The 24,810-nt window shown below is 37.2% G+C and overlaps 1 protein-coding gene across 3 annotated transcripts in view; it reads right to left on the reverse strand.

Moving 5' to 3' along the window:
- The window catches only part of STAG2 (stromal antigen 2), a 69,996-nt gene that overhangs the window by 16,744 nt on the left and 28,442 nt on the right, over positions 1-24,810 (reverse strand). For all 3 annotated transcript variants that reach the window (XM_017818314.1, XM_017818305.1, XM_017818323.1), the window contains exons 2-18: positions 17,336-17,479; positions 15,633-15,711; positions 14,355-14,516; positions 12,566-12,662; positions 11,174-11,250; positions 9,456-9,660; positions 7,623-7,774; positions 6,292-6,365; positions 6,054-6,177; positions 4,844-4,942; positions 4,667-4,746; positions 4,038-4,145; positions 3,092-3,203; positions 2,379-2,496; positions 1,560-1,663; positions 596-688; positions 321-410 (exon numbers count right to left, since the gene is read on the reverse strand). In XM_017818314.1, the coding sequence (XP_017673803.1) occupies positions 321-410; positions 596-688; positions 1,560-1,663; positions 2,379-2,496; positions 3,092-3,203; positions 4,038-4,145; positions 4,667-4,746; positions 4,844-4,942; positions 6,054-6,177; positions 6,292-6,365; positions 7,623-7,774; positions 9,456-9,660; positions 11,174-11,250; positions 12,566-12,662; positions 14,355-14,516; positions 15,633-15,711; positions 17,336-17,379 (1,818 nt within the window). In that variant the 5' untranslated portion in view covers positions 17,380-17,479. The remainder of the gene's footprint in view (positions 1-320; positions 411-595; positions 689-1,559; positions 1,664-2,378; positions 2,497-3,091; positions 3,204-4,037; positions 4,146-4,666; positions 4,747-4,843; positions 4,943-6,053; positions 6,178-6,291; positions 6,366-7,622; positions 7,775-9,455; positions 9,661-11,173; positions 11,251-12,565; positions 12,663-14,354; positions 14,517-15,632; positions 15,712-17,335; positions 17,480-24,810) is intronic.

Here is a 24,810-nt window from a genome sequence, read left to right on the forward strand (position 1 = left end):
ACTTTTATCTGCCAGGTAGCATACCTCAAACATGATCACAACCCAACAATACATGTTCTCAAATAAAGTTCATCTAAGTGGCAAGATTTTCTGTTAAAACCTGCCAGACAGGCCTTAGAAAACTCAAAATTTCAGTATCTCTGACAACAGCAGCCAGTCACAGCTCTGAAGTCCAAGTCTCATTCTCAATAAAGGTTACAATAAATAAAGTCTCGTTTACACAAAAAACCACATCTAGAATGGTGACAGAAATTCCAGTGACTAAGTCTAAATTCTGGGATTTTTCCTTTTGTCTTAAGTGTTACTGAATGTTACCTTACCTTTTCTAATCGTCCTGTTGTATAAATTTCCAAATCAAAGTACTGTGGCAACTGCAGTAAGTTGGTGACTTTTTCTGCATCTACAGAATACTGTAAAATTGGCAGGGAAATGAATTTAGTTGAAAAAGTCTTGGACAAAATAATTCATTACAGAACGAGCAAAAGGCTAGTAAGAAAAAAAAAATACTTGTGGCAAGCCATACCATTAATTACAGAAACTATACTTGTAAACATTTCAGCAACAGTCCATCAGCAAGAAATGGAATTAAACCCACCTTTGCTAGCAACTGAGGGAGTGCCACTGCAAAAAGTTCAGTAATTTTTGTCCTGTCATCCAGTTGGGTTTTCTTTTCCTTTGCTGTCAGCACCTAAAACATTGGTATTGTCAGGATTTTACAGCTAAAAGTTCTGGAGCAAAGTTTCACTATCATCAATGAAATGATGATTAGGTACACAGACCTCCAATATCACTGTAAAATACCAATGAAAAGCAAGAGAGGGGGGCATGCAATTTCAAAAAAAAAAACCCAAAAAAATTCAGCATTCAAAAATGCAATTCAAAATTAGACCTCATGCTATGATTAAGATTATAGTGAAAACAGAAGTGATAATCTAGAATGATTTTTTAAAGGTATTTTCCTGCAACAAAATACCATGACTGGAATGATAATGAAAGAACAGCAAACTCCTCTTTTTAACGGTATTTACCCAATTCATATGCCAATCTAATCTTCATACAAGGTTTCAATCTGTACCTAAATGAGTTCCTTACCAAAAAAAGCACCAGTCTTGAGAGCAGTTCTCTTCCCTGTTTAATGCCTCAGTAAAAGAGGGCTGCCTAAACTAAAAAAGCCAGTTGGTGGACTGTCCTCCTTCCAAGACACTATGGAGTGTATTTTTCTTTCCCTCATTTTGCTCTTGCTCACTGAAAATAGTTTTAACTTTTTCCAAACATTGATTTTTGTCTTCCTTTCCAAGCAATACTGCTTTGAAAATCAATTTTATATTACCTTTAATAGTACAAACAAATGCAGCAGTTCAAACAGCATTAAGCAAATGCCAAAGTCCAGAAAAAGTGAACTAGCCAGGGCAGTTGGATACTGGAGGCTGTGGAGACCAAAGCTGAACTTCCAAACTCACTCCCTTCAGCAGCAACAGCCTACAACCTTTTCCTTCTTCCCACAATGTCCCCACAGAGCCATTCCCACATCTCTAGATGAGTAGCTTTTTGCTTCCTACCCTTTTTCCTGTTCCTCTTCCCACAGGAGGATGACATTCAGCCGCTTGCCGAATTGTACAAAGCATTATTTCGATCAGTGCACTTTCCTGTCTATCCGTTAAAGCTGAAATTTAAGAAACAGATGTTAACACACAGCTTGATTTTTCATCTTCCACAAGGATCAAAATATGTTTGGGTTTTTTAAAGGAAGACAGACAAGACATTTAGGCCAACAGCTCATTTCCAGAGGTGGGGATGGCAGAGGGGATAGAGAAAGTAAGCACCTTATAAAACAACAGCAGGAAATATTTAAAATTGAGAGAATATCCCTGGATGAGTCACAGGACAGGATGAAACAGATACCAAGTTTTATAATCATTTTAGTTTCTTTTCTTTTTTTCAGAGGTCCATTTACTGGGACCTATGAATTACAAAATTATGCCAGGGGTTTTGTTTGGGTTTACTGTCATTAAAGAAATTACAGTATTTCTCTATGGTAGTTGTAACACTCAATAAATGAACCAGTTTCACAAGCAACTTAGTTTCTCTGATGTCGAAAGTGCAGCCTGAACTTGTGGAACAACAAGGCAGTGGGACTGCACGCTTATTCCTTCTCTTTTCTTCCCACCATTATTCTTTTGTCTCACTCCCATACCAGAAGTGATCTCTTTCTACTCTTCCCTACATTTTACAATTGGCATTACTGATTGATTTCTCATAGTCATGGAAACACAGAGAATATATGGAGACTCATAAATGTGAACATCTTATTTCCTTATACATCAAGAGTAACAGAAACTGCACAGGAACATAAACAAAGATCTAGAAAAATCTCTTACGTTCTTCTCCATTGAGAGGCTCCTCCAGCAGAAGACTGTTCATACATTCCCAGTCCTTCAAGAGGTCTGTTGCACAGTCCCACATGCTGTCCACAAGATAAGCAGCATGTTCGTGCAACTAAAATGAGAACAGATTAAGTATTTGATCAGCAATAAAGTTCATAATACAGGGTATTTCTTGCACTTGGCTCCTGCCTGTGGTAAAAACACAAAGCAAGTTTTGTGAGCTCTCTGGTTAAACAGAAGACTTTCTTCCCCAATTAACTTTAAAAGATGAATCCAGACCAACTGCTACAAAGAGCAGGGCTACAATATCTGTCAGAACTTGTGAGATAGGTGGGTAAGGATTGTGGTTGTGGGGTTTTTTTGTTCTGTTTCACCACCACCCCCCTTTTAAATCTCCTAAATCACAATTTCTTTACATCTATACATCAGCATGTAGAATGACAGAATATTTGTCAGAGTAGAACTCACAACCTGTCTCAACACTGTACTGACAGATCCTTCAAATAAAAACAACCACGCAAAACAGTCTTTTAACTCCCAGGTTGCTCAAATAACAGGAAAACCCGGACAGATTCATGCTTATTAATCAATGAGTGGGGAAGAGAAAAACAAGAAAATGAAATTTAAAAAAATTAAAATGAACCACAACAACAACACAAAAACCACACACACCACAAAAACAAGGATATCCCCGGAACACAACTTACTTCACTTTCCAAAAAGAAAAACACTAATGTCTTCACAAGATTAGCATTCGGACTTTGTCTTCCTCTCCTTTTAAGTATTCCATCATCTTCAGCATCTCTGCGGCTGAAAAGCCTAAAAGAAAAATTATTTCTTGACAAGTTTCTTCTCCATTGCCTTTGCCACAGTCAATTCACATCAAGACACTGTTTTTTACACACTTAATACCTCGTTGCTCAGCTCCACGTTCTATTTTGAAAGGAATTAATTTGGGACAAGTATCATTTGAACAATTTCATATATGCTGAGTGGATATTTCGCTGACTGTTTCCAGTGGAATGCATAATTATAACAAAATGCTTTACAAACATCAGTGATAATTGCAGGTGCTTGAGGTCCTATGCTCCTCTTTAGCTAACTATGTTTTCTCAATCTCCCCACATGAGACTTTAAAGTAGCAAAGAAATACTGGAAGAAGGTCTGAAAAGTATTAGATGAAAAGTCTATTTTGTTCTCCTACACACCTGAAATATGTTGGAATTTATTTTTTTTTTTTAAACAGGAAAATATTTTCTGAAATGGTCAAATGAGTCAATGGGGAGAGGGAGGAACCACAAATGGGAGAACACTCATTATGATGCAAGCCCAAGTTTAGGCACCAAACCACATGAGCATTTTTAGATGCTTCACAGGAAGAATGGGAAAGGAAAAGACAGACGAACATTGTTATTACATTCCCTGAAGGTACAAGCTTTTGAAGTGCAGCCTTCAAAACTGCTCTCTGTTTCCATTCAGAAAAACTACAACAGTTCAGAAACTACAGTAATGTTACAGTCTCTCTTCTCTCTTAAGGCCACTTCATGATTCAGTTTTTTCCTTTTCCTAATTAAAACTAATGAGAATCATAGTGTTAACACACACACAGAATTCTACAGGAAGAAGCTGTTAACTATCATTTCTCCATCTTACTTTTTGTAAAGAAATTCCCCTGCAGCAACTGCTACTGGCCGGTGAGCTGAATAAACCAGGTGGTAGACATTTTCACAGTCTTCTGCAGTCAGAACTTCTTCACTACTCCTGGGGTAGGGATGGGAAGAAAGAAAGAAGAAAAAAGAGGTTGAGTTAACAGATTATGAACTCTAATGAGGAAGATGAAAACGAAGGAGAATCGAAACGTTTTCCTTCAATTTGTCATGCTAAAACCCAAAGTCTTAGTTCCAAAGTCTTCCTGAACAAAATATACTGATCAAGTATAAGCTTTTGCTAGAAGGTTATGCTCCAAAGTTCAATTACTGCATAATGTTCAGTAGATACCATGTTCTTAATTTTAAACATTCTGTGATCACTTCAAACTATGGAGGTTGAATCCCAAATTCCATACACTATCTAACTGTGGGACATAAGTAACAGCACTGTTCTAGTCAGATTACTATTACTTTTGAAATTCCCATTTATCTGAGTGTAAGATGCATAGATATTTCTATAGACTTCAAATGATCTGAAGTGTCATGCTGCTGGCCTAACCCACAGGGATTAGAAACATTTTTTAAGTTTCAATATCTGTTGTAAGTCAGATAAGAAAATATACATGTACTTACTGTAAAACAAGAGTGAGTAATTTTATTGCTTGGACTGCAACATCATATTCTTTGTCAAGAGTCATAGACACAATTCTATCCTAAGAACACAAAAGAAAATATTTTTCAAGAGGAAAGAAGTGTAATCCAACTTTAAAAATAATAATACTGTACCTAAAAATAAGAAGTTACACTAACCTTGAACCGACTGGTGAAGAGTTCCAATTTGGAATTAAGCTCTTTATTATAGTAAAGCCCTTGCAAAGCAGTTAGGCATTTGAGTCTTACTTCCCCTTGCTAAAATAAAAAAAAAAAAAGAACTGAATTAAAAGTCAACTATAGGATACAGATCTTCACATCATACAAGACAAGTTTCTTTTACAGTCTGAATTAATTCAAATATTAAATGCTGTCCCAATACACTACCAACGATCACTGTTTGTAACAAGCTAATGAAGGAAAAAAGCCAAACAAAACCCCAATCTTACTGCAGTTAGCATCTCTAAGTCAAAATACACTTGTTTCATTCTTTCTAAATGCTCAAGATATTTCTAAGTAGAACTCTATATGTTTCATTTCTATTAAATTAAAACTGACAACATCTATATCTGTACCACCAACTACCATCTCTTGTTTGATCAGAATTAGTAAGTAGATAATGAGAGAAATACTCCTGAAATACGAGAGGTACTTTAGCAGAGGACATGTTTTAAGGTACAGACACAGAATGACTTTTCCAAAGTCTAGGACAACTGACTCCACGCAGTTTCTATCACCCCACTGCCAGAGGTTCTTGGTTTTTTTATATCAAACCCACAAAGAGCACAGCACAAGTGAGCACCCCCTCATTTGTGCCACTTCACAGTTAACAGCTTGAAGTCTCCAATGCAAGGACTGGGACAATGTGCTGACTCAACAAAATCGGGAATATTTGTAAACTATGTCTATTGACCCCTCCAAGCAGAGAATAAGCTCTAGGTGGTAGTTATGAAGTAACAGCTGGAGGCACTCACCAGCACAAAAGGGGACCTCTCTCATGCTTTTTACAGCCGGAGGAGAACGCTAGGAAGTTTCTTAACTTGGCAAAACAGGCTACAGGACTGCATTATTCCATATGACATGCACCCATTTTAAATAAGTATTCTAAAGTAAAAGTCTGGATCAGTAATAAATACAAAAGACTATTTCTTTACAAATAACAGTTCCTTAAAAAAAAATCTATATCTACTGTCTAAAAACATTCAAAAGATTCCAGTCTAGTTTATATATATGTTGAAATGCCAGTGCTTCTGAATGGTAAGAAAAGCAGTGACAGATTTAAACAGTTAGGAGATCTGAACCTAGTCTGACAAGATAACAACCAAAAGCATGGTTCCTGGCTCTGCTCCTTTTCCCCCGTGCAGTTTACCTTATCATGCATAGTCCACCCCACATATTTTAAGTAGCTGTCATTGAGAAAGGCGTCACTGTACATCTTCATCCATATTCCAATCTCTTCAATGCAGATGGCTCTGATTTCAGCAATTGCATCTCTGTGGAGAGAAGTGGGGCAGAAAGTTCAAACAGATCAATAATTAGAAATAACCTGCCACCGGCTTCCAAAATAAATTAATGAAGCTACAAATTACTTACTACGGGAAACTTACCGGTATCTATGCACAAAAACACCTTTAAATATTGCATTCATCATGTTTTCTATTTCATCCTGATTTTCTTGAAGCTGAAAGAGTGTACAGAGAACATAAACAGTGAGGAGCACTTTTACAGTCAGATCAGATGGTGCTGATGCTACACAAACTAAATTAATGTTTGAAGTATGACCAACAAATCCTTTCCTGAAATATTCACAAATCTGTTTCACAGTACAAGATACTATTATTTAAGGAATTGTATCTATCACAGCATACAAACTTTAGTTAATTGTGACCACTGCAAAACTGTTCTTCAAGTGTAACAAAGACATCTTAGGTTTCTGAAAGGTCCTTCTAAGCTTATTTATAAGAAAATTTGATTTAATTTTCTTGTAACATCCCTGCCTTTTTCATTTATCTATGTATTACTCATATGAGGACTGGTCCTGTACACACATCTAGCACAACTATACTGAATGGGTGTTTAAGGGATCAGTCTCAAACTGCGAGATCTTTGCAAGACAAATAGAAGACAAAGTTGTTAATTTTGTCTGAACTGTCAAGAAAACAAAAACCTTAACAGGTAACAGCACAAATATTGAAGAGCAAAGGTCAGATGTTTCCTTTGATTATGAGAAGATTATTTCTAATGTCTAAAAAAAAAAAAAAAAAAAAGAAAAAACCAACCACAAAACAAAACAAATAAACCAATTCAAAACAAAACTAACCCCTCAAGAAGCCCCTACATAAAACAAACCACCAATTTCCCCCCAAAAAATACTGAAACCTGAATGAATTAGGGCTTTCAACAAGACAGCACTGTCAGCAGTGAATCAGCAAGTCTCTTTTACACAAAAGAAAGAAAATAGAAGTAGGCTGCATTTTCAGTTTTGACAGTGCTTTCTGTAGATCAAAAAAGCCTTATCTAAAGCCTTTAAACACACTTTCTGCTGAGATGGATATTGACATTATAAAAGCAGTACTTTGCTCCAAGAACCCAGAGATCATCTCTAGAAGCCAAATACCAGTCAATGTATAGCAAATTTTGTTATGTATTCCAGCTTGGCTTAGGAAACTAGTCAAGAAATACAACAAAAAAATTAGCTTTTACTAATTGCTATCTCTCTTACTAACTTTCCTATGACACTACTATTTTTAAGAGTCTACATTTATCTCAGAAAATCAGACAGTAAGCACTTTTCAAAGCTTTTTAAACATTAAACGTGAACAACTTTGAAGAATTAAACAGAGACTAACAACTACCAAAACATATTACAGACCAAGATTAATTATGAGTTGTCAGCTATGAACACTCATCACGTGCACACCAGCTAAGTTGCACCAACCTCCTTTCTTTTCTGTAGTAAGAGTTCCAGCCTATCATTAGCTCGTTTCCCAATTATTTTATTTCGTTCTGCTTCATACTGTCGCTGTGTGTTGTCCATGTTAATACTAAGATTTAATGCCACATTCACTAAAGCAGTCATCAGCTTCATGGCTACAAAAAGAAAAAAAAGTGACAAGAATAAGGATTATTTAAAAGGTTCTGATCTAAGAAAATTTATAAACATAAAGCAACCCCTTTTAAAAGGGTGCAGACAAATATCCTTCTCCCAGAAATGAGGAGGAGGTCAATAGTGTCCTTGCTTTTCTTGTGAACTTCTGTAACAAGGCATGAAAGGGCTTGCAGCACTGGCAGAGCACACATGGAACGTTCTTGTGAGTGTATCACCAGCATAAAGCTGATGAGCAAGACAAGCAGTTATATTGAAATATCATCTCACACTGTGATCTACAAGGAAATCAAGATTAAAGAACAAGTCTGAGCTCATCACAGAAGCCAAAATTACCACAAATAACAGTAAATATGGATACAGGGATTTTGTTGGCTTTCTATTCCATATAAAACACAACCTTCAAGAATACAAACTGTAAACTCAGATCAAACACACAAGCAATTACCCAAAATCAACAGAATTGACTACTGATGTGAACAAATGCAAACAGAACTGCTGAAAAAAATATTTTGTATGACATAAATTAACATGCAACAGGGCAACTTCTGCAGCTTTTATTGAGGTACAACTCAAATAAACATTAAAAAAGGGGGTAAAAACCTGCTTTTTAAGACCTAAAATTTGTATTAGTCATATGTTACAAAAGTCAGAATTGATGATACAGCAGCATCTGTAAATGTGTTCCTCTCTCCATAAGACATGCCCAGGCTGGTGGGAGTCTCACAGCATGTGCAGTGTGCTAATGTAAACTCAAGAGAGTTATCAATGATACAGAACAGCTGATAGGACAGTCAGCACTGAACCAGCTGTAAACCAGACAGGTCCAGGGAAGGTAACAAGAACTATTTCCAGTGTGGCAAAAACTCAGTTCCACATACAGCTTAAATTCACCTTGTTCAAAGTAAAATTGCTACAATAACCTCACATAAGCTGAGGCTACACAATGCCATTCACAACCCTTCTTCAGGAATCAGTGCACATTTAGGACTTCCTTATCCAAGAAGCTTATCCTTTGTCCATATAAAGACATATTTCTTTAAAACACTCAATATACTTAATTCATAAGGGATTTCTTCATAATTTAACAGATTGGAAAAAAAATTCACGTGAAAAGGTCAATTACTTAAAACCATAAAAGTACTTAGTAACTGTATCACTGATGAAACATGCTTTAAAATTATTTTTAATGCAAAGACTGGAAATGCTAATTTACATGGTACCACAGCCTCCATATGCAGCACAATTTCATGTGTAGGAAAAATTGCATCCAATATAAAGAACAACTTTAGACTTAATGTAGAGCATAAACAGGCTCAACTGGCATTTGAGGTTAAAGATCCCTACAGCCTTATTTATGACCAAAGACAAACTCGTAGAATCAACGGAAAGTCTCCTTCTATTTACTTTTTCTACCACATTAAAGGTAATAAAAATTAAGTACCAGACAGCTGGTGAAGAATGCTTTAAAGTAATGCTGTGCTTTTCAGTAACAAAAAACCAATGAAAAGCTGTCCCAAACCAAGTTGCATTAGATGAAAACTGTATCACACAATGAAACTCAGCTGAATGTCGCGTATCAAGAAGTCTAACCAGAAGAACCCTTCCCTGTGCAGCACAAAACATGAGATGTAGGCAATACACAAATAAATCCAATCCACTGACCTGCCAGTGTGCTCGTGTGCCGAAATGCTCTGACTTGGGAGTCTGACAGCCCCGTGAGCAGTGAAATGACAGTGTCCATCATATACTCATCATATATGATACTATATTGACATTGTCGGACGAGTACTCCAATGAACTCACAAAAACTGGATTTGAACTTCTTCCACTGGGGGCCAGCCATAGTTAGTGGATAATCTCCACTATCCTATTAAAAAACAGAAAAGGAAACTCTTTCAAATGTCTTAAAAATTATTTCATGAAATAAAGATTAAAAAGAGATGGGTACAACTTTAAAGCCAAAACCTCCGAGGCGCTAAAAATGATACGTCAGAAGAATGTGATTCCATAAATATGCATCCACTTTGCAGCTCAGGCTTGTTGTAGCACAAAGACAACATTTTAACTACTAATTTCTCTTTCTTGTTCTGACTCCCAGAAAAGAAGAAAAAAAAATAAAAATCATACGTCTTACAAATGTGCTTCAGGTTCCACCAGAACCATCACACAAACAGCTGGGTGGCTGGCTTAGGAACAGTCAATCCAGGACCATAATAAAGTTTAGAGGGAGATGTTTACACATCAGACTGAAATTTCCTGATGTCACAAAATGACCAACTACAACACCTTGAATACAACTAATGTGTGTTCCTCTCCTGATCTGGGAGCCTTTACAAATCATGGTAAAATGACAAGGAGAAAAAAAGAAATTATTTGTGTCAGTGCTTCTGTGAAGAGTTTCTTTAAGAGGCTGAACAACAATACAGGCTGAAAAATTAAAAAAGGACCCATGAAAAGGGATTAGAAATCAGAGTTGTTCATTAGAATTCTATTACGAGAAAAAGTGAGCATGACAGTGATTAAAAAAAAACATGAGCAAACAGTCCCAGCTGTGGCTTTATAAATTTCATACAATATTGCCTTAGAGTAATCAAATCTATTTATGCATTCAGATATTTCTAAGGAACACTAAAATCCTTTTTTAAAAAAGGGTACTACATTTTCCCCTCAGTTAAAGTTAAGGATTGTTTTTAATGTGGGGGCGGGGGGATTATTCCTGTACTGGACAAATGTGGGGAGGAGGTTTTAAAGCTACCTTTATGTTCTTTGGTACACAGGGTGAAATGAATATAACTCAAATCCACCAAAAAAAAAAAAAAAAAAAACAAAAACCAACCAAAAAAAACCTCACCACCAAAAAACCCCCAACATATCTATCTCATTTACCCCAACGCTCAGTGGACAGAAAGGGACAATTTAAAGGAAAAACAGTTATAATCCCTATGAAAGGAAAAGCATTAGTCTTTAACTGGAGAATAATCAAATTCCAAACCCCACAATTTATAGATTAATGAATGCATAGAAATAAATTTAGCAGCCATTTTAAGAGAGAATTTAAGGCCTTACATACACAGCAGGAATGGGGAGTCATCCCACATAGACCCACTGTAGTAGGAGTTCCCACTACTTAAAAACTCAGTCGATATTGATTTTTTTAAACCATTAATAAAACAAGTTACACACATGCAGAGCTTTACTTCCTTGTCTAACAAATTCAGTGAAATAAGGCAATTTAATATTTTCATTCATAAACGTCCTGCCATTTCTGTAGATGAACTAACTCATCCTTGAAACAAACCTCTAACAACGTGATCCAGCAACATTAGGACAGGTAAAAATAAAACTAATATCAATATGTAATCAATACTTCATTAAATTACCTCATCAAATTCTTCGGTCATTTTTCGGATTATTTCAGAATTCTGCATATGTCGGAACATCTCTGCTGTAACAACTCCTACAATTGAGATATTTGACCGTTAGCACTTTTAATATGACAGTGGGTAGGTGGCAGATGACATGACTCCTGCTACAATGCAAAAATGATCGATTTTCAGCTAACCTACAGTTTACACATGTATTTTTTAAATAATTTTCACATTTTTTTCTTTTAGCATCCATGTATAACAAGCACTTGACACCTATATATGTGTATATATAGGGTTTTATTATTCTATTTAAGAAGTGTGTTTATGTGCATGTACACACACATCTAGAATTTACTCATTCACTCATATTCAGAAGTCAAAGATACTTGTGCCAGAGCTCTTTATCAACAAGAGATTACACCATCTGAAGTGACCTTTTAGGACTCAAGATTCTAGATGATGTAAGACAATTTTGAACAGCTGTATGGCTACTTATTATCTTCTGCACTCCAATAAACAGAGTGATTTCATGCAATTTCTATTTGCCTTGGCCTCAAATTGTTAGAGTGTAAATAGTGATATAAAAACCAAATAGATCTCCCGAAGTTTACTGCAAAATTCATGACAAGGATCACCACAGAAAGCATTAAGAGATTCTGCAGCTTTATCTTGTAACAATAATCAAAAGGTCACTGCTCCTGAAAGCACGGATAACCTCTGAGGAACGCTGCTGGCTTTCTGGAGATTTACGCATGTTAAAAGTTTATCAGGACAGAGAAACGCTTGAGCAGAACAAATTACATCCAGTCCTACTCTACCAAGCTCAGTGACGCTGCAGGATAAGTTACCTCCTCTTCAAAAAGAGGTGAAAGAGGAAAAAGAATGAAGGATGTGGAAATGAGGAAAGAAAAATCAGAAAAAAAGAGAAGAAAATAAAATATAGAAATACCACCTTACTGTAGACAGGCTACCATGAAGTTGTCCATTGCATCTTTTAAATCGAGCACGTCTACAAAAGCTATGAAGCAATCTTAAAACACTCAATGATAAGAACAGATAAATCCAATCTAGAATGCCAAGACTGAACAAGCTAAACTATCAGTGTTAAGAGTGATGGTTTCTGAAATAATAGCAGGAAGAGAGGAAGATGAAGCAAGTGTTAAGTACCAGTACTGCAATCTATCTGCTGTAAATACAAAAGGCTTAATCTACACTTTAAACTGCAGTATAATATCTCTAAACCTCCTGCTCACACCTTCAGAAATCCTAGTTTAACTCCAAGAACCTGATAATGTAAACTAGCTGCAGGGATGGAGCACTTCTACAGCATCTGCAGTATAAAAGCAAAATGCTATCATACTATAATATTACTTAAATGGATGAGTAAACATTTCAGTATCTTACCTTTGCAGCCTGAACACTGAATAAAGAAGTTAATGAGATCAAGAAGTGCTATATCTCTGTCATGTTTGTATGACTCTATCCAGTCATCCACTACAGACTGAAAGGAAACAAATAAAAAAGGCACTGTTCAGTTTTCATAAATTGAAGACAGTGTTATTTAACTGTTTTCCATAAATGATTCTTCTTCATTCCTTCAGTAACTTGAACTCTGTCTTTTTTGATTACAGAATTAAATGTCTGAATAATCCTCTACTGGCATAATATTAGTCCTCAAGATAAAGAACTCATTCTATAAACATACATACACAAGTATAAAACCGAACTTTAACATAAAGCACAGGAATACCACATCCTCCTACTGCAACTTTTTTGGAGGAAGAATGCAAAAATAGTTGGTATATTTTACAGAATCGGGTATTTTATTTACAATCACCCCACCTCACCAAGCTGGTGACACTTCTCTAAATCTACTCTTTGGGTGTTCAGTTCCAACAGCTACAGTTCCCTGTATTCTTTCAAAAACGTGCTCCTTCGATGAAAAGTCCCCCACGCACAGTTGCCAAAACAGGATGAACAGCACTGCCCTACACTGCATGGACAATAATTACTCTGTAGTCACTAACCTAAAGAGGAACAAGAGCATTTTATTAACAAACCTTAATGTGAAGCAAATTAATAGGAAACCTGTGACAATGGTTTTGAGAAAACAGAATTTACGTGCAATTATGTTGCAACCATCCCTGTGTATGGTACAGTCTACTGCCGAGGTCATAAAAACATAAAATCCCACAATTTTATTAACTGATTCTTCTTCCCAGCCCCTGTGCAGGAGCCTGCAAACCTCGAGAGCACTGCAGAGCGACCCAGCTTTCTGCGTGCGTCCCACAGAAGCTGTGAACTCTACGTTTCCAGTCCCAAAGATAGACTTTCTTCCAGGCAGCCGAGGAGTCACATGAGTGAGTCAGCAGGAAGGCTTCATGGCTGACAGGCTCACGCTTTAACCCTCTCTCCACTGGAAGGCTCACAGTCACGTAAACACTTTAGAGAGTTAATTGAATTTTAAAAAAAAAAAAGTGCTGCATTTCTTACTAGTGTGACTTCAGCCCTGCTAGTAAATGCAGCGGGGAGAGTGCCTAATGCACAGCTTAAACTTCCTCTAAGCTGACTTGGCTAATGTATATTGCTACACTGGAATTGGCTAGAATTTGGGTCAGGAAATTTTAAAGAGGAGCTCTGAAATTGTAGCTCTGCAATTGAAATTACTTTGGGTGAGAGAAGAGAAGCAACTATTTATTTTCAGATAATCTAAGCTCTGGAAGCATCTACCAACTACAGGCTTCTTGTTAAGTTCTATGACAGCTGTAGGCCTAAACCACAGTTACAGTCACAAAAAAAAAGGACTTTAAAGTCATGTAATCTAAAATAAACTTTCTTCATTCAGGATACTGAAAATTTACTTTGAATCCCAGTATGAATTTCTTCATTATATATGTGATTATTCATAGAATCATAGAATCAGCTGGGTTGGAAAGGACCTCCAAGATCATCAAGTCCAACCCTTGATCCACTACCATTCATGCCTAACATTTACAAATGAAAAATTAGTTCATTCAAATTCAAACCTTGACAGTGAAAAACCACTTTATTTTGATCCTAGTCTGCAACTAAAACCAACAAATTTAAGAAAAATATTACTTTAGGCTTCATTTGATTACATTGCATGTAGAGGACAGTATTGTTCTATTTAAACTGTATATAATTCAAGTCACAGAGATAACTCAGATCTTACCTGCATAGCACTCTTGCCCATTTTAACTACCTCAAACAGCATCATGTTTTCCACACCATTCTGTTGGTGATGTCCATTCATCCGATTTGGACCACCAGGTTTCCCTCCTCCGTTTCCACTTTTCCCCTTCTCTGCTGGTCCTTTTTTTCCTTTTTTACAGGTCTGCAATCACACACACACCAAGTATTTAACTGGGTTTTATGTAATATTAGAAAACAAAAAGCCAAACAAATCACTATCCATACCATGACAAATATACACAAGGCCTTTGATTTTTCAGCAACCAGATTTTAATTCTATATATAAAAAATAAAACATTCAGAATAACAGCAGATCTTGACTGATAGGAAGACCAGTGAGAATTCTACAGGTTCCACTTTCTCCTTCCCTCATTTAAAATCTTGTAGCAAATAAAAATGTGATTAGTGACTGTGTATTACAGATAGATTTTTCTCATGTTTAAATTGTAAAACAGATTACCCATATTTTCTTGAAAACAGCTAAGGCAATTCCCTAAACACATCACAAAGTCTCCTCTGCAATTCACTAACCTTTTGGTTTTTTAATTTGAACACATATTAGGAAGTGGGGGTAAGGAAAAGCAGACTGGTGTCTTTGTATTTGATTTCCCAAATCAAGTATGACTTACAGAAAGAAGAAAAAATTATTTTAAACACAAATTAAACCACCATTTTATAAAACTTATCACCAATTCTCAATAGCTGGGCCCTCTCCCCAGGTACAGGCACAGGGGGTGGCCAGTGAGGTGGTCACAGCCTGGTCAGGGAAGGAGCCACATGTAGTGGGTGCAAGGCCAGTGAGAGGCAGGTGGGGAGGAGAGGAGAGAAGGGCTGGTAACTGAGTTTAGACCTCCCCACTCCAGCAGTGCAGCCTCCTGCCTGTGACCTATTTAAAAAAAAACTCTTTTAACTGAGTTACTGGTTTCTGTTCACTTTCCAAATTAAAAGAGACAGTATTCATGACACCAACCAGAAGAGACTGTATTGCCCAAAGTCATGTACAGGATGAAACACATGCAGAGGGACTAATCAAATCAAAGATTATCCTCTTCTCCCCTACCTCCCTTATGCCTTCATAGCACTAAGAAAATATGGAAACAGTCAAGATGAAGCATTTCCATGCAAGCACAAATATGAACTCTCTTCACAAAACACTTGTGTTTTCAGAAAATATTTCTAGCTCAACTTCAAAGCAAGTATTACACTCTTCATTTCTTAACAGTGAAAATGTTTCAGTATCCCTAAAGATTGAACGTACTTTGCCTTTGCCTTGTTTTTGGTTTTTTCCTTCAATATCCTCAAAGTCTGTATCAGAAGAGAAGTGTGTTTCAGACTCCCTGCAAGGATAAAAAGACAAACCATTTACGCATTTCACCTAGTATATTTAAGAACATTTCTGATAAGATCACAGTATGCTCTCAGCCCAGTAAGTCAACACCAACAGTGAAACTGCTTTTGTTTTCAAGTCTGCTGTTGAGGAACAGAGCACATCCCCACGCTCACACCCTATCCAGCCTCCTCCAAACAATGTACCAGTGAAGGAAGCCATACAGTAAGATTAAAAGATGTGAAGGCAGGTAGAAAATAGCAACAGGCTGGGAACCTTGCTCTTGGCACGTGACAAGCATTACAGCATCTCAAAAAGCAAAGAGCACAATAAATTCTGTGCCACAAACATTTAAACAAAATGAGAAGGGGATAAATCCCAAAATCCCAACAGCAAAAAACCCCTCTGTCACTTCCCCAGACAATCAAAGCGTCTCAACAGATTCCTTCCTGCTGTTAGAAACTTAGGAAATAGTTTAGAGGTTTGCACTTATGTTGAAAGGTACAGAATAAAAGTTTAGGTGAGGTTTCTTCAAAAAGATTATCTGTAGTCCTGTTTAGACTTATAAGGTAAAAACACACTAAATATAGTCATTTGTTTCATTTCCTGCACATTAAAATATGCTGCATCAATATACAAATCCTTTAATGCCAATATTGATGAGGGGATGGTGTCTGCAATCAATTGAATTATCAACAGAGAATATTTGGCTTATATATTCTCTACTTCTGCATTTCCTGTAGAATTTAACTGAAATGATGCTACTAGATCTCATTTTAACACATTTCTGTGCACACTTCCTGATTCAGTTAACAACACAATCAGAAAGATAACCGGGGGGGCACAGGAGACTCATTCCTATGGATTTCTTTGTAACATTCTAGAACACTCCAGAAACTTATGGTCTCTCACTAGTTCAAGTATCTGATAAGAGGTTTGTGCCTTTTAACGTGCATCTTGCCATTTCTGGTTTTGCTGGCTGGGTACACTCAGACAGACTGGAAAAGCCTCCAACAGGGGGTTAAGGGGAAGACTGAAAGAAAGAAAAAGGTAGGGGGGGGAAAAAAAAAAAATCTCTTCTTCGACGACTCCTAGATGTTTCTAATTTTCACAGGAAAGAACTAAATACAACTTCCAAACATTTCACCACACAATGAACTCTACCAATGGAGTACAAACCCATTATAAGCAGTTGTAGAAACACTACTTCATATTAAACCATCTTCCAGTTTATTTCCAATTTTTATTTCTCATTGAAAAGAAAAAACACCCAAGCAAATAACCTCACTGACACAAAACTACATCTTGGCATCTTTTTAGATTTCATAACCAAGTTAATCCATTTCAACAGTCCAGAGAAATATATTTATGTCAATCCTTTTACCATAAAAAGGTAAATCTTGGAAATCCAAATGTCCATTTCTTAAAAAATGATTTTAAAACACTTATTTTAATTTCTGCTGAAATAATACTCAAGAAAAAAATTAAAACAATGCTTTATCAACATCTCAATAGAAAAAAATCTCGAACTCTATCTGTCATTTTGTTTCCTTGTTTCCAAAAGAAAGCAAACAATAACATTAAAAAGACACAGTAGATTTACAATAGAAACCGCAAATTCTTAAAACACTTACTGAAGGAGAGTAAAATCAGTTGGTATTTCTGGAGCTGCTATCATTTCTTTATCATCTTCTGGAACACCACTGTATTAGAAAGATATTCAAAAAGCAGTCTGAAGTGCAAGCTTACTTTTCTTCTTCCTTTGTAGTGGGCAATTTCTAGAATAAAATTCAAAAAAATACAGTGAAAATTACTCCAAATATGAAGGCATAAAAAAGTTGGAAACACAGAAAATGTAGATCACACCATCCTCTGTTTCCAACCAAGCTTCTTCCCGTTTACAGATTTTTTGACTCCTCCCATGATCCCACTACAAAGTACCCCCACAAATGGTAAAAGCATCACAGTAAAAAATACAGAAACATCTGTAAAATGAACAAACCCAACAACAACAACTACTATTTTCTGAATAGGATGAGCAAACTAGAATGGTTTTCACTAACACCTTTCAAGTAACAGCTCTACTTTCTAAATCTATACTAGATTTAAGTTTGACCTGTAACACCATGCACAGCAGAGCCCCGACTTCAGAACACTATGGTATCTCTGGTTGACCAAACCAAAACCAGTGTGTGCACATTTAAGGACACTATAGGTACCAACTTCGTATCTCCAATTTGCAAACTTCTATGTCACTTTCCATAAATATAAGCTCATAAAACAAGTTCTTATAAACAGATGTTTCACAACTCCATGCCTTTCAAAGCTGATAAACCAGCCTTAACAACAGTTTTCACAATTAAAGCAATTTGCCAAGATTTTAGAATATCAAGGAAGATAATACTATTCACATGGTATAAAGGAAAACATCAGAAACACCCATGGTGTTTTAACTAGAGATTGTGAAATACTTGCTTTAAACTTAATAATAGTATTGTCACCTATTCACAAATTTTGTTATTTCTACTATTTCCCTATTTTTTAAAGGGGAAAAAAACTCCCTGGATACTTCAAATGCAACCATCCAGGCTTAAGTTTTCTGTGTCACTTGGCTACCCCAGGCTAACTCTTACACAGTGAAATTAAGAAAGCATGATGTTCAGGTATTTTAAAGACAGAATACTAAGGAGGAAAACCTTCAGAGTCAGTCTGCTGACTCTACAGCTTGCTGGAGTGATTAGGTATTTGAGGGAATGATTTAATTTTGGCATGCTAAGCACATGTTGCTCAATGTCTGGTAGCTGTGCTTCAGAGGCTGCATTTCAATCGTGTGCACACAGAGGCCGGATGGCTTCTTCCTGCAAGTGCTGATTCCGAATGCTAGGGGCCACTGTAGCTTCCAGAATTTAGAGCTGAGAGAAACCATAAACCCTGAACTTAGCAGGTTGTCTTTCTTCACATTTCCCACAATTACATAAAAGCAGAGAACCAGAGTGGAAATAAATAGTGGCAAAAAGAGGAGAGGTTCAAGAAAGGCTGATGAATCTCAAGGTAGTCTGCAACTACCAAAGCATGTTCCATCCAAAACATCAGTGCTGCTGAAGGGCAGCAACCCTTGCCATTCCATTCCTCCCTTCCCTAAAACCACATGGGCATATGACCAGTGCATTCCATTTACACTCCCTGTAGCAAACCATCAGTCCCAGGCAGGGTGACAGCCCTGCCCAGCCATTACCTCTGCCACTGGGTATCACCCAATTCAATCCCCACTAAAATGGGGAAAATACACCTCAAGTATTTTTCCCCTTGATTCTCAAGTTAAACTGGTTCAACAGCAGATATCCAGAGCCAAGGCACAGGAAACACCAGACTGCATAGCCACAAGCAAGGGAGGGAAGGGTAAAACTCCCTTCTTTGGTGGCGAGGAGCTATATTATACCATCCAGGCTGCCTGTGAAACTATACACTCAGACAGTAACATATCAAAATGCTCTACACTTTGGGGTTTTTAAATTTATTTGTAATATATATATATTTAATATCTACTTTGATTCCAGTCAGCAACTCAAACTTGGAAAAAAGGCACACTTTAGTACCTTGGTTACCAGGGTGGCACCTGCTTGGGTGTACAGAGAGGGGGAAACAAAAAAAGAAAAATGAAAAAAAAAAAGGATACAGCCACACAACCACACCAGTCCTTTTGGAAGCAAGCTTGTGATTCAGTCCCAGTGCAAAGCAAAGATGTAAACTTCAAAAACCACACTGCCCAGTTTCAAGTTCAACCTATCAATGTGGTGTTGTTTGAATTTTTTCTAGTTTACATTCTTCAATGTTGAGAAGCAACACATCTACCAAAGTGATAATCAGGATGCTTCCATGCAAATTGGCTCCCTTTATGAAAGTCAAACCTCCTATTTTACCAAATTTTGCAAAAATCTCAATATTCTTACAACCACAGAAAGACCTTAAAGAAAAAAATGAAATAAAACTATGAAAAAAAAGAGTACATGATTAAAGTACATATTCTCTACATCAAACAAGCCAAACAAATCCCTTAACAAAACAAGCTGGCTGCCCTTCACACCAACTTGAACTTCTTGTAAGAACTGTTCTTCTAAGTAGAGACCACAAAACATGGGAGAAAACTTGGCAGTTTGGTCAGAATCACCTCATAAAACAGAAAAGAAATAGGAAGTTCTTGCTAGATGCTGAAGTGTTAAACTACTGAGATTCACATTTCAAGAACTGTTTTTCTTGAAGGAGAAACTTGGCCCTGGTGAGTGCAACTATATACTGGTATTATGGAAAACAGCTACAGATGAACACCTGCAACTGTGTATGAGGTAAGACTGAAAGGGATCTCCAGCGTCCAGCTCAAGCTCCAGCAATGATTAAAAAAAACCCCTTGCATTTGTCCTAGAAAAGGATAATTTTACAAGATTTACACACATCCAGAATGAGACATGGATTTTCAATGCTCAACCAGCAGTGCCCTCAGGAGCAGTGGCCAAGAGAAGCTGCCCAAGGAAGAACACATTTGTTTTGTTCGTATCAGCAAAGTTTCCCTCAATACTTCCTGGCATCCAGAAGTAACTCAGGGATTTTTTCAGCCAGAGTGTTTGTCCCTATACTTCATAACACCTTCTTTTTTTCCATTATTATTTCCAATTACTTTTTGAGCTCAATATTCAGCAGGGATCATCTTCCACACAAGAACTCCCACAGCCAAACTCCATACTATGAAGAGTCATGTTCTTTGCCTTGAATTTATCACTTTCCAATTTGATTTCATGGTCTTTTGGTATGAGAAAAGAGTGACATTGGTCATTCTCCATTATCCTTCATCTCACTATCATTCATTCATTCATTCCAGCCTTCTGGAAATCCAAGATTACTGCCAGCCATGTCTTCCTCATGCACACACTGGATGACTCATTCCAAGCACCTGGTGGTTCCGGAAGCCAGTAAGAAAGGAAAACAGTCCATGCAACCATCCTATCAGAACTTTTAAAATATATCAAGTTCATCACAGTGAAGTCTGAAAAAGTGAAATTCTTGCAGATGCCGTTTCATACCGTGGAAGTCTGCATTATCCATTAAACACGCTCTAATAAGCAGATTACTTTAAGAACTTAAATCTAAACTGAAGTGCATCGTAAAAATCAGCTCTTCAGTTTCTTTTCTTTTTTGGCCTGTTCACAGAATTCCAACTTTAATTTTCCCAAGGAGATACTCTCAAGCCTGTGAAAACTTTCTGAAGTCACTCAACTTTGTGAAATCATAATTAAATTATTAACTATAAAAAGAAAATGTATCCTGCTGAAGGATCACAAGGTGGAGCTCTAGCCTAAAGCTAACTGAAGAAACTCAAAAAGACAGGTCATCCAGAGGTTGACCTAGTTATTTCTCTGCAATAAACTTTATAACATATTGCTAAAACTGCAATAATATTGTAGCATATTTGCTTTACCTTTATATTTAGATTACATTAAGACACCAGAGGATTCCTGCATCTTTTCTGAAATAAAGGCATATACATGTTTGATTCCAGTTACTCTTCCAAAGATGGAAATACACACACAGCTGCTGTAGTATGACTAGTCTCAGTATTTAGCTTTCCAAACAAGCAGAACAATTATAATAGCAGAAATAGTGTCTCCCTTTATTATACCTTGCTATTTAAAACTGCTAACAAAACATTAATGAACTCAAAAAACAACCAGAAAAACAGGAGTAGTCCAGTCACACTAATCATACACAATGCTTCCAACTATAAATGTAGGAGGGGTTTCTATTTAAAATAATTTGACTGTTAAAAGCAAGAGCTAAGCATGACACAATATCAAGACCCTAAATGTATCTTCACTGAAAAAAGATTTACACCTTAAAGGTTATTAATCCCTATCACATGAATAATTAATTTAGGTATGGTTGTGATTAACTGAAATACACTGGCCAAATGTTGAGTCTGCCAAAAGCTGACAGAATTCACCAGCACAATTCACACAACACATGTGCTGTGATCAGCAGTTGCTGAGGGCTACCTGTCCTCTCACAATTCCTGTTACACGCACAGACAGCCTAAACATACATTAATATAGTTCATTGAGCAGCCTTTTTTAAAAGAATATACCTAAATACACATATACACACATACAAAAAATATAAAGAATCACAAGATCAGTCCCAGATGCCTGTGTTTCATCAACTTGTGTAAATGCAGTAACTCCAGTGTTATTTAACAAGCTCACAGTGAGGTTTCACGTAGGTGGGGTTTGATTTGGGGGCGTTCCCTACACAGGCACTTTTTTTTTTTTGTTGCTGTTGCTTGGCATCTATTATCTGGAAGTTTTATAAGACAAATCAGTAAAGCAGTTACCATTTTTTTGTGAAGGCAGAGATGCAAAGCTAAAAAGAATGGCTACATGGCCAGAACAAAGATTTTGGTAATGCAGGATTGGCTGTTCAGAGATGTATTGATTTTTTCCCTGTAACTCAATTAATCACCTGTAAAATCAAGGACCTCACTTGATTCAGAATATTACAACTTCTAAAACTATGATGTTGAAGCGTGTGGCTAAAGTTCACCTCTGAATTATTTATCTATCCATGAATGAGAGATGCTGATGCTTCAGGACCAATTATGCAGCAGCAACAGTTAAAATGCAAGTCAAATAAAATAAAGGATCAGAAATATGTCCAATATTTTCCCCTAACTATTTTAGAAGAGAAAGCTATTATGAGCTACATCATGCCCCTCACTCCTTTTCTGAGAGACCAGAATATTTGGTTGATAAAATAAAGTTCGGTTGTCTGGGGTTTTTTTCCCCAAAACAAGTCTGCTTCTTCGTTTGCCTTTTGCATCCATCTTTATAAATGGATTTTTAAGCGAGATTTTGAGCAACTGCATGACATGCAAATTTCCATGCAGGCCTGAAAGAGTGTGTTATTTCTACTAATATTACACAACCTAATATTTCAGCTGCTAACCAGCTTTAAAGCAATTTGCAATTTGAGAAAAAATACAGAAACCATACTTCAAGCAGAAATCTAATGTAACTCTACTTTAACCATATCAGCAGTTCTGATCACATTAAGATAGTGTAATCAAGACTAAACTGAACAATAATGCAATTAATACCTTTAGGTCTGACTATTTTTGTACTGGTTGCTTAACAAATGAGACTTCTAATTCCTTTACAGGAAGACTTGAACTAGACACCATCAATCTACATTCTTCCCTGCCTACCAACACAGACATGGTTGATACACACAATAACAGCCCATGGTGCCAAAGCCACTGAACAGTTAACATGCCAAAGAACCTACATGACCAAATTCATACAGCTCTTAATATCTTCAGTCTCTTTCTTCACTTTTTTTCCTTTGAATTTCCAGCTCCTACACCCCCTCCACACCACCATCTCTCCATCTTTCAAAAAAATAAAAAAAGCCATGTTATGGTGGTTGTTGACTTTATGCCATCACTACCATTTTTTCCCTTGACTGTTCTTTATTCATTTTTTTATAATGTTTGTTCTTTAGTTCCTGCAACAAGTCTGCTGAATAACTGGGAAAAAAACCATCTCGGAACATGCTTTTCCAACACTGTGGGCTGTTACTGAAAGCATTAGTCCTCCTTCCCACTCCCTAAACACACAGGAAAGTTCCTGCTTCTTGGAGCACTCAAACGAACCAGCAGCAAGCAAATCGTAAAAACAAAACCATTTCCTACCCCCATGGCTCTCCACTGATCAGGCAACTGAGTCAACTCCACAAGGGGCTGCATGTGGGATCAGGGGCAGCTGAACTCTACCCCTTCACAGCAAAGCCAACAAGGAGCTTTGCCAGGGTCAGGCATCACCAACAGTGGCAGAGCTCTGCTGCCACACGGCACCACACACACGCAAGACAAGGGGCAAACTGGAGTCCTTGCACGGCTCCTGCTGGTATTCCTACCCTTCCCTTGAGAGGAGCCACTGCCAAGAGCCTGCTGTTCTGTGGGGCCAAGCAGGCAGTAAGACCCCAATGACCCACCTGATCCCCTGCTACATTTGCCACCTGTGGAGGGCAGAGGTGGCCCTGCAGACCAGCACCTCGCCTGGGACCCACGCAGTGCAGAGACAGCACATTCTGCCTCTAAATTCAGCAGGCACCTGCCCAGTCTTAGCTGTCTCCTCAAAGCACTCCTTTTTCACATCATTTCCTACATGTTCATTATGCAGCAGACAGCACATGTACCTACATCATCACCACTCCCTTCTCTCCAGCCTCGAGCCCAAAGCCCTGCTGACAGCGATGGGGACCGGAACTGAGACAGCCCGGAACAGCCACGTACATGGAAACACAGGTCCCAGAGGTAACACACACACCAGCCAACACAAAGTAAAATTTGTTTTCACAGGTTAATGCTGTGAAAGCAAAATTTTAAACAGGCTTTATTGCAGGGGGACTGAAACAAAAAAAAAATTTAATGGCGTATAAAAAAAAAATCAGTCTAAAGCCTAAAGCGAACATCAAGACTTTACCCCAAGTTTAGAGACTCAGAAAGTGAACAATATACAAGAACCTTTGTACCACCCTAATAACTCTGCCAACCTCAACTTCACCATCAAATAATCCCCCTCTCATTAAAAATATTTTTTGACTTTTGCTGGTTTTATTAAATACGTGGAACAACTACTACAGAAGGACAAGAGATTGCTACCGTGCTTCAGAGTCATAGAATTATTCACTAAAGTACCATTAATAACATCGGTATCTTTAATGAAGTAAGTTAAACACTATTTTGAAATATAAGTACACTGTTACTGCTTGAGTCCTATGAGGTTTCTATACTGGTATCTAGCAATTTACACTGTCCAGTAAAATGTGAGTTTAAAACACCTGAAACAAGCATTACAAAATACTTAAAGATTATTAAACTGTAATTAAACCATACAATAAATGCAATCATTACTCTTATTAAAGAGGAAAATGCCTATATTACTCTTTAACAATCCTGCCCAACAGTATTCCTGAGCTTTGCTAAAACGCACCTGAAATTCCCACACATCTCTAAAGTGGTTTGGTTTTACATGTCTTAAAAAGCGCAAAGGTAAGATAACAA

Source organism: Lepidothrix coronata, unplaced genomic scaffold, assembly GCF_001604755.1.
Source record: "Lepidothrix coronata isolate B3197 unplaced genomic scaffold, Lepidothrix_coronata-1.0 Scaffold2, whole genome shotgun sequence".
NCBI classification, from domain to species: domain Eukaryota; kingdom Metazoa; phylum Chordata; class Aves; order Passeriformes; family Pipridae; genus Lepidothrix; species Lepidothrix coronata.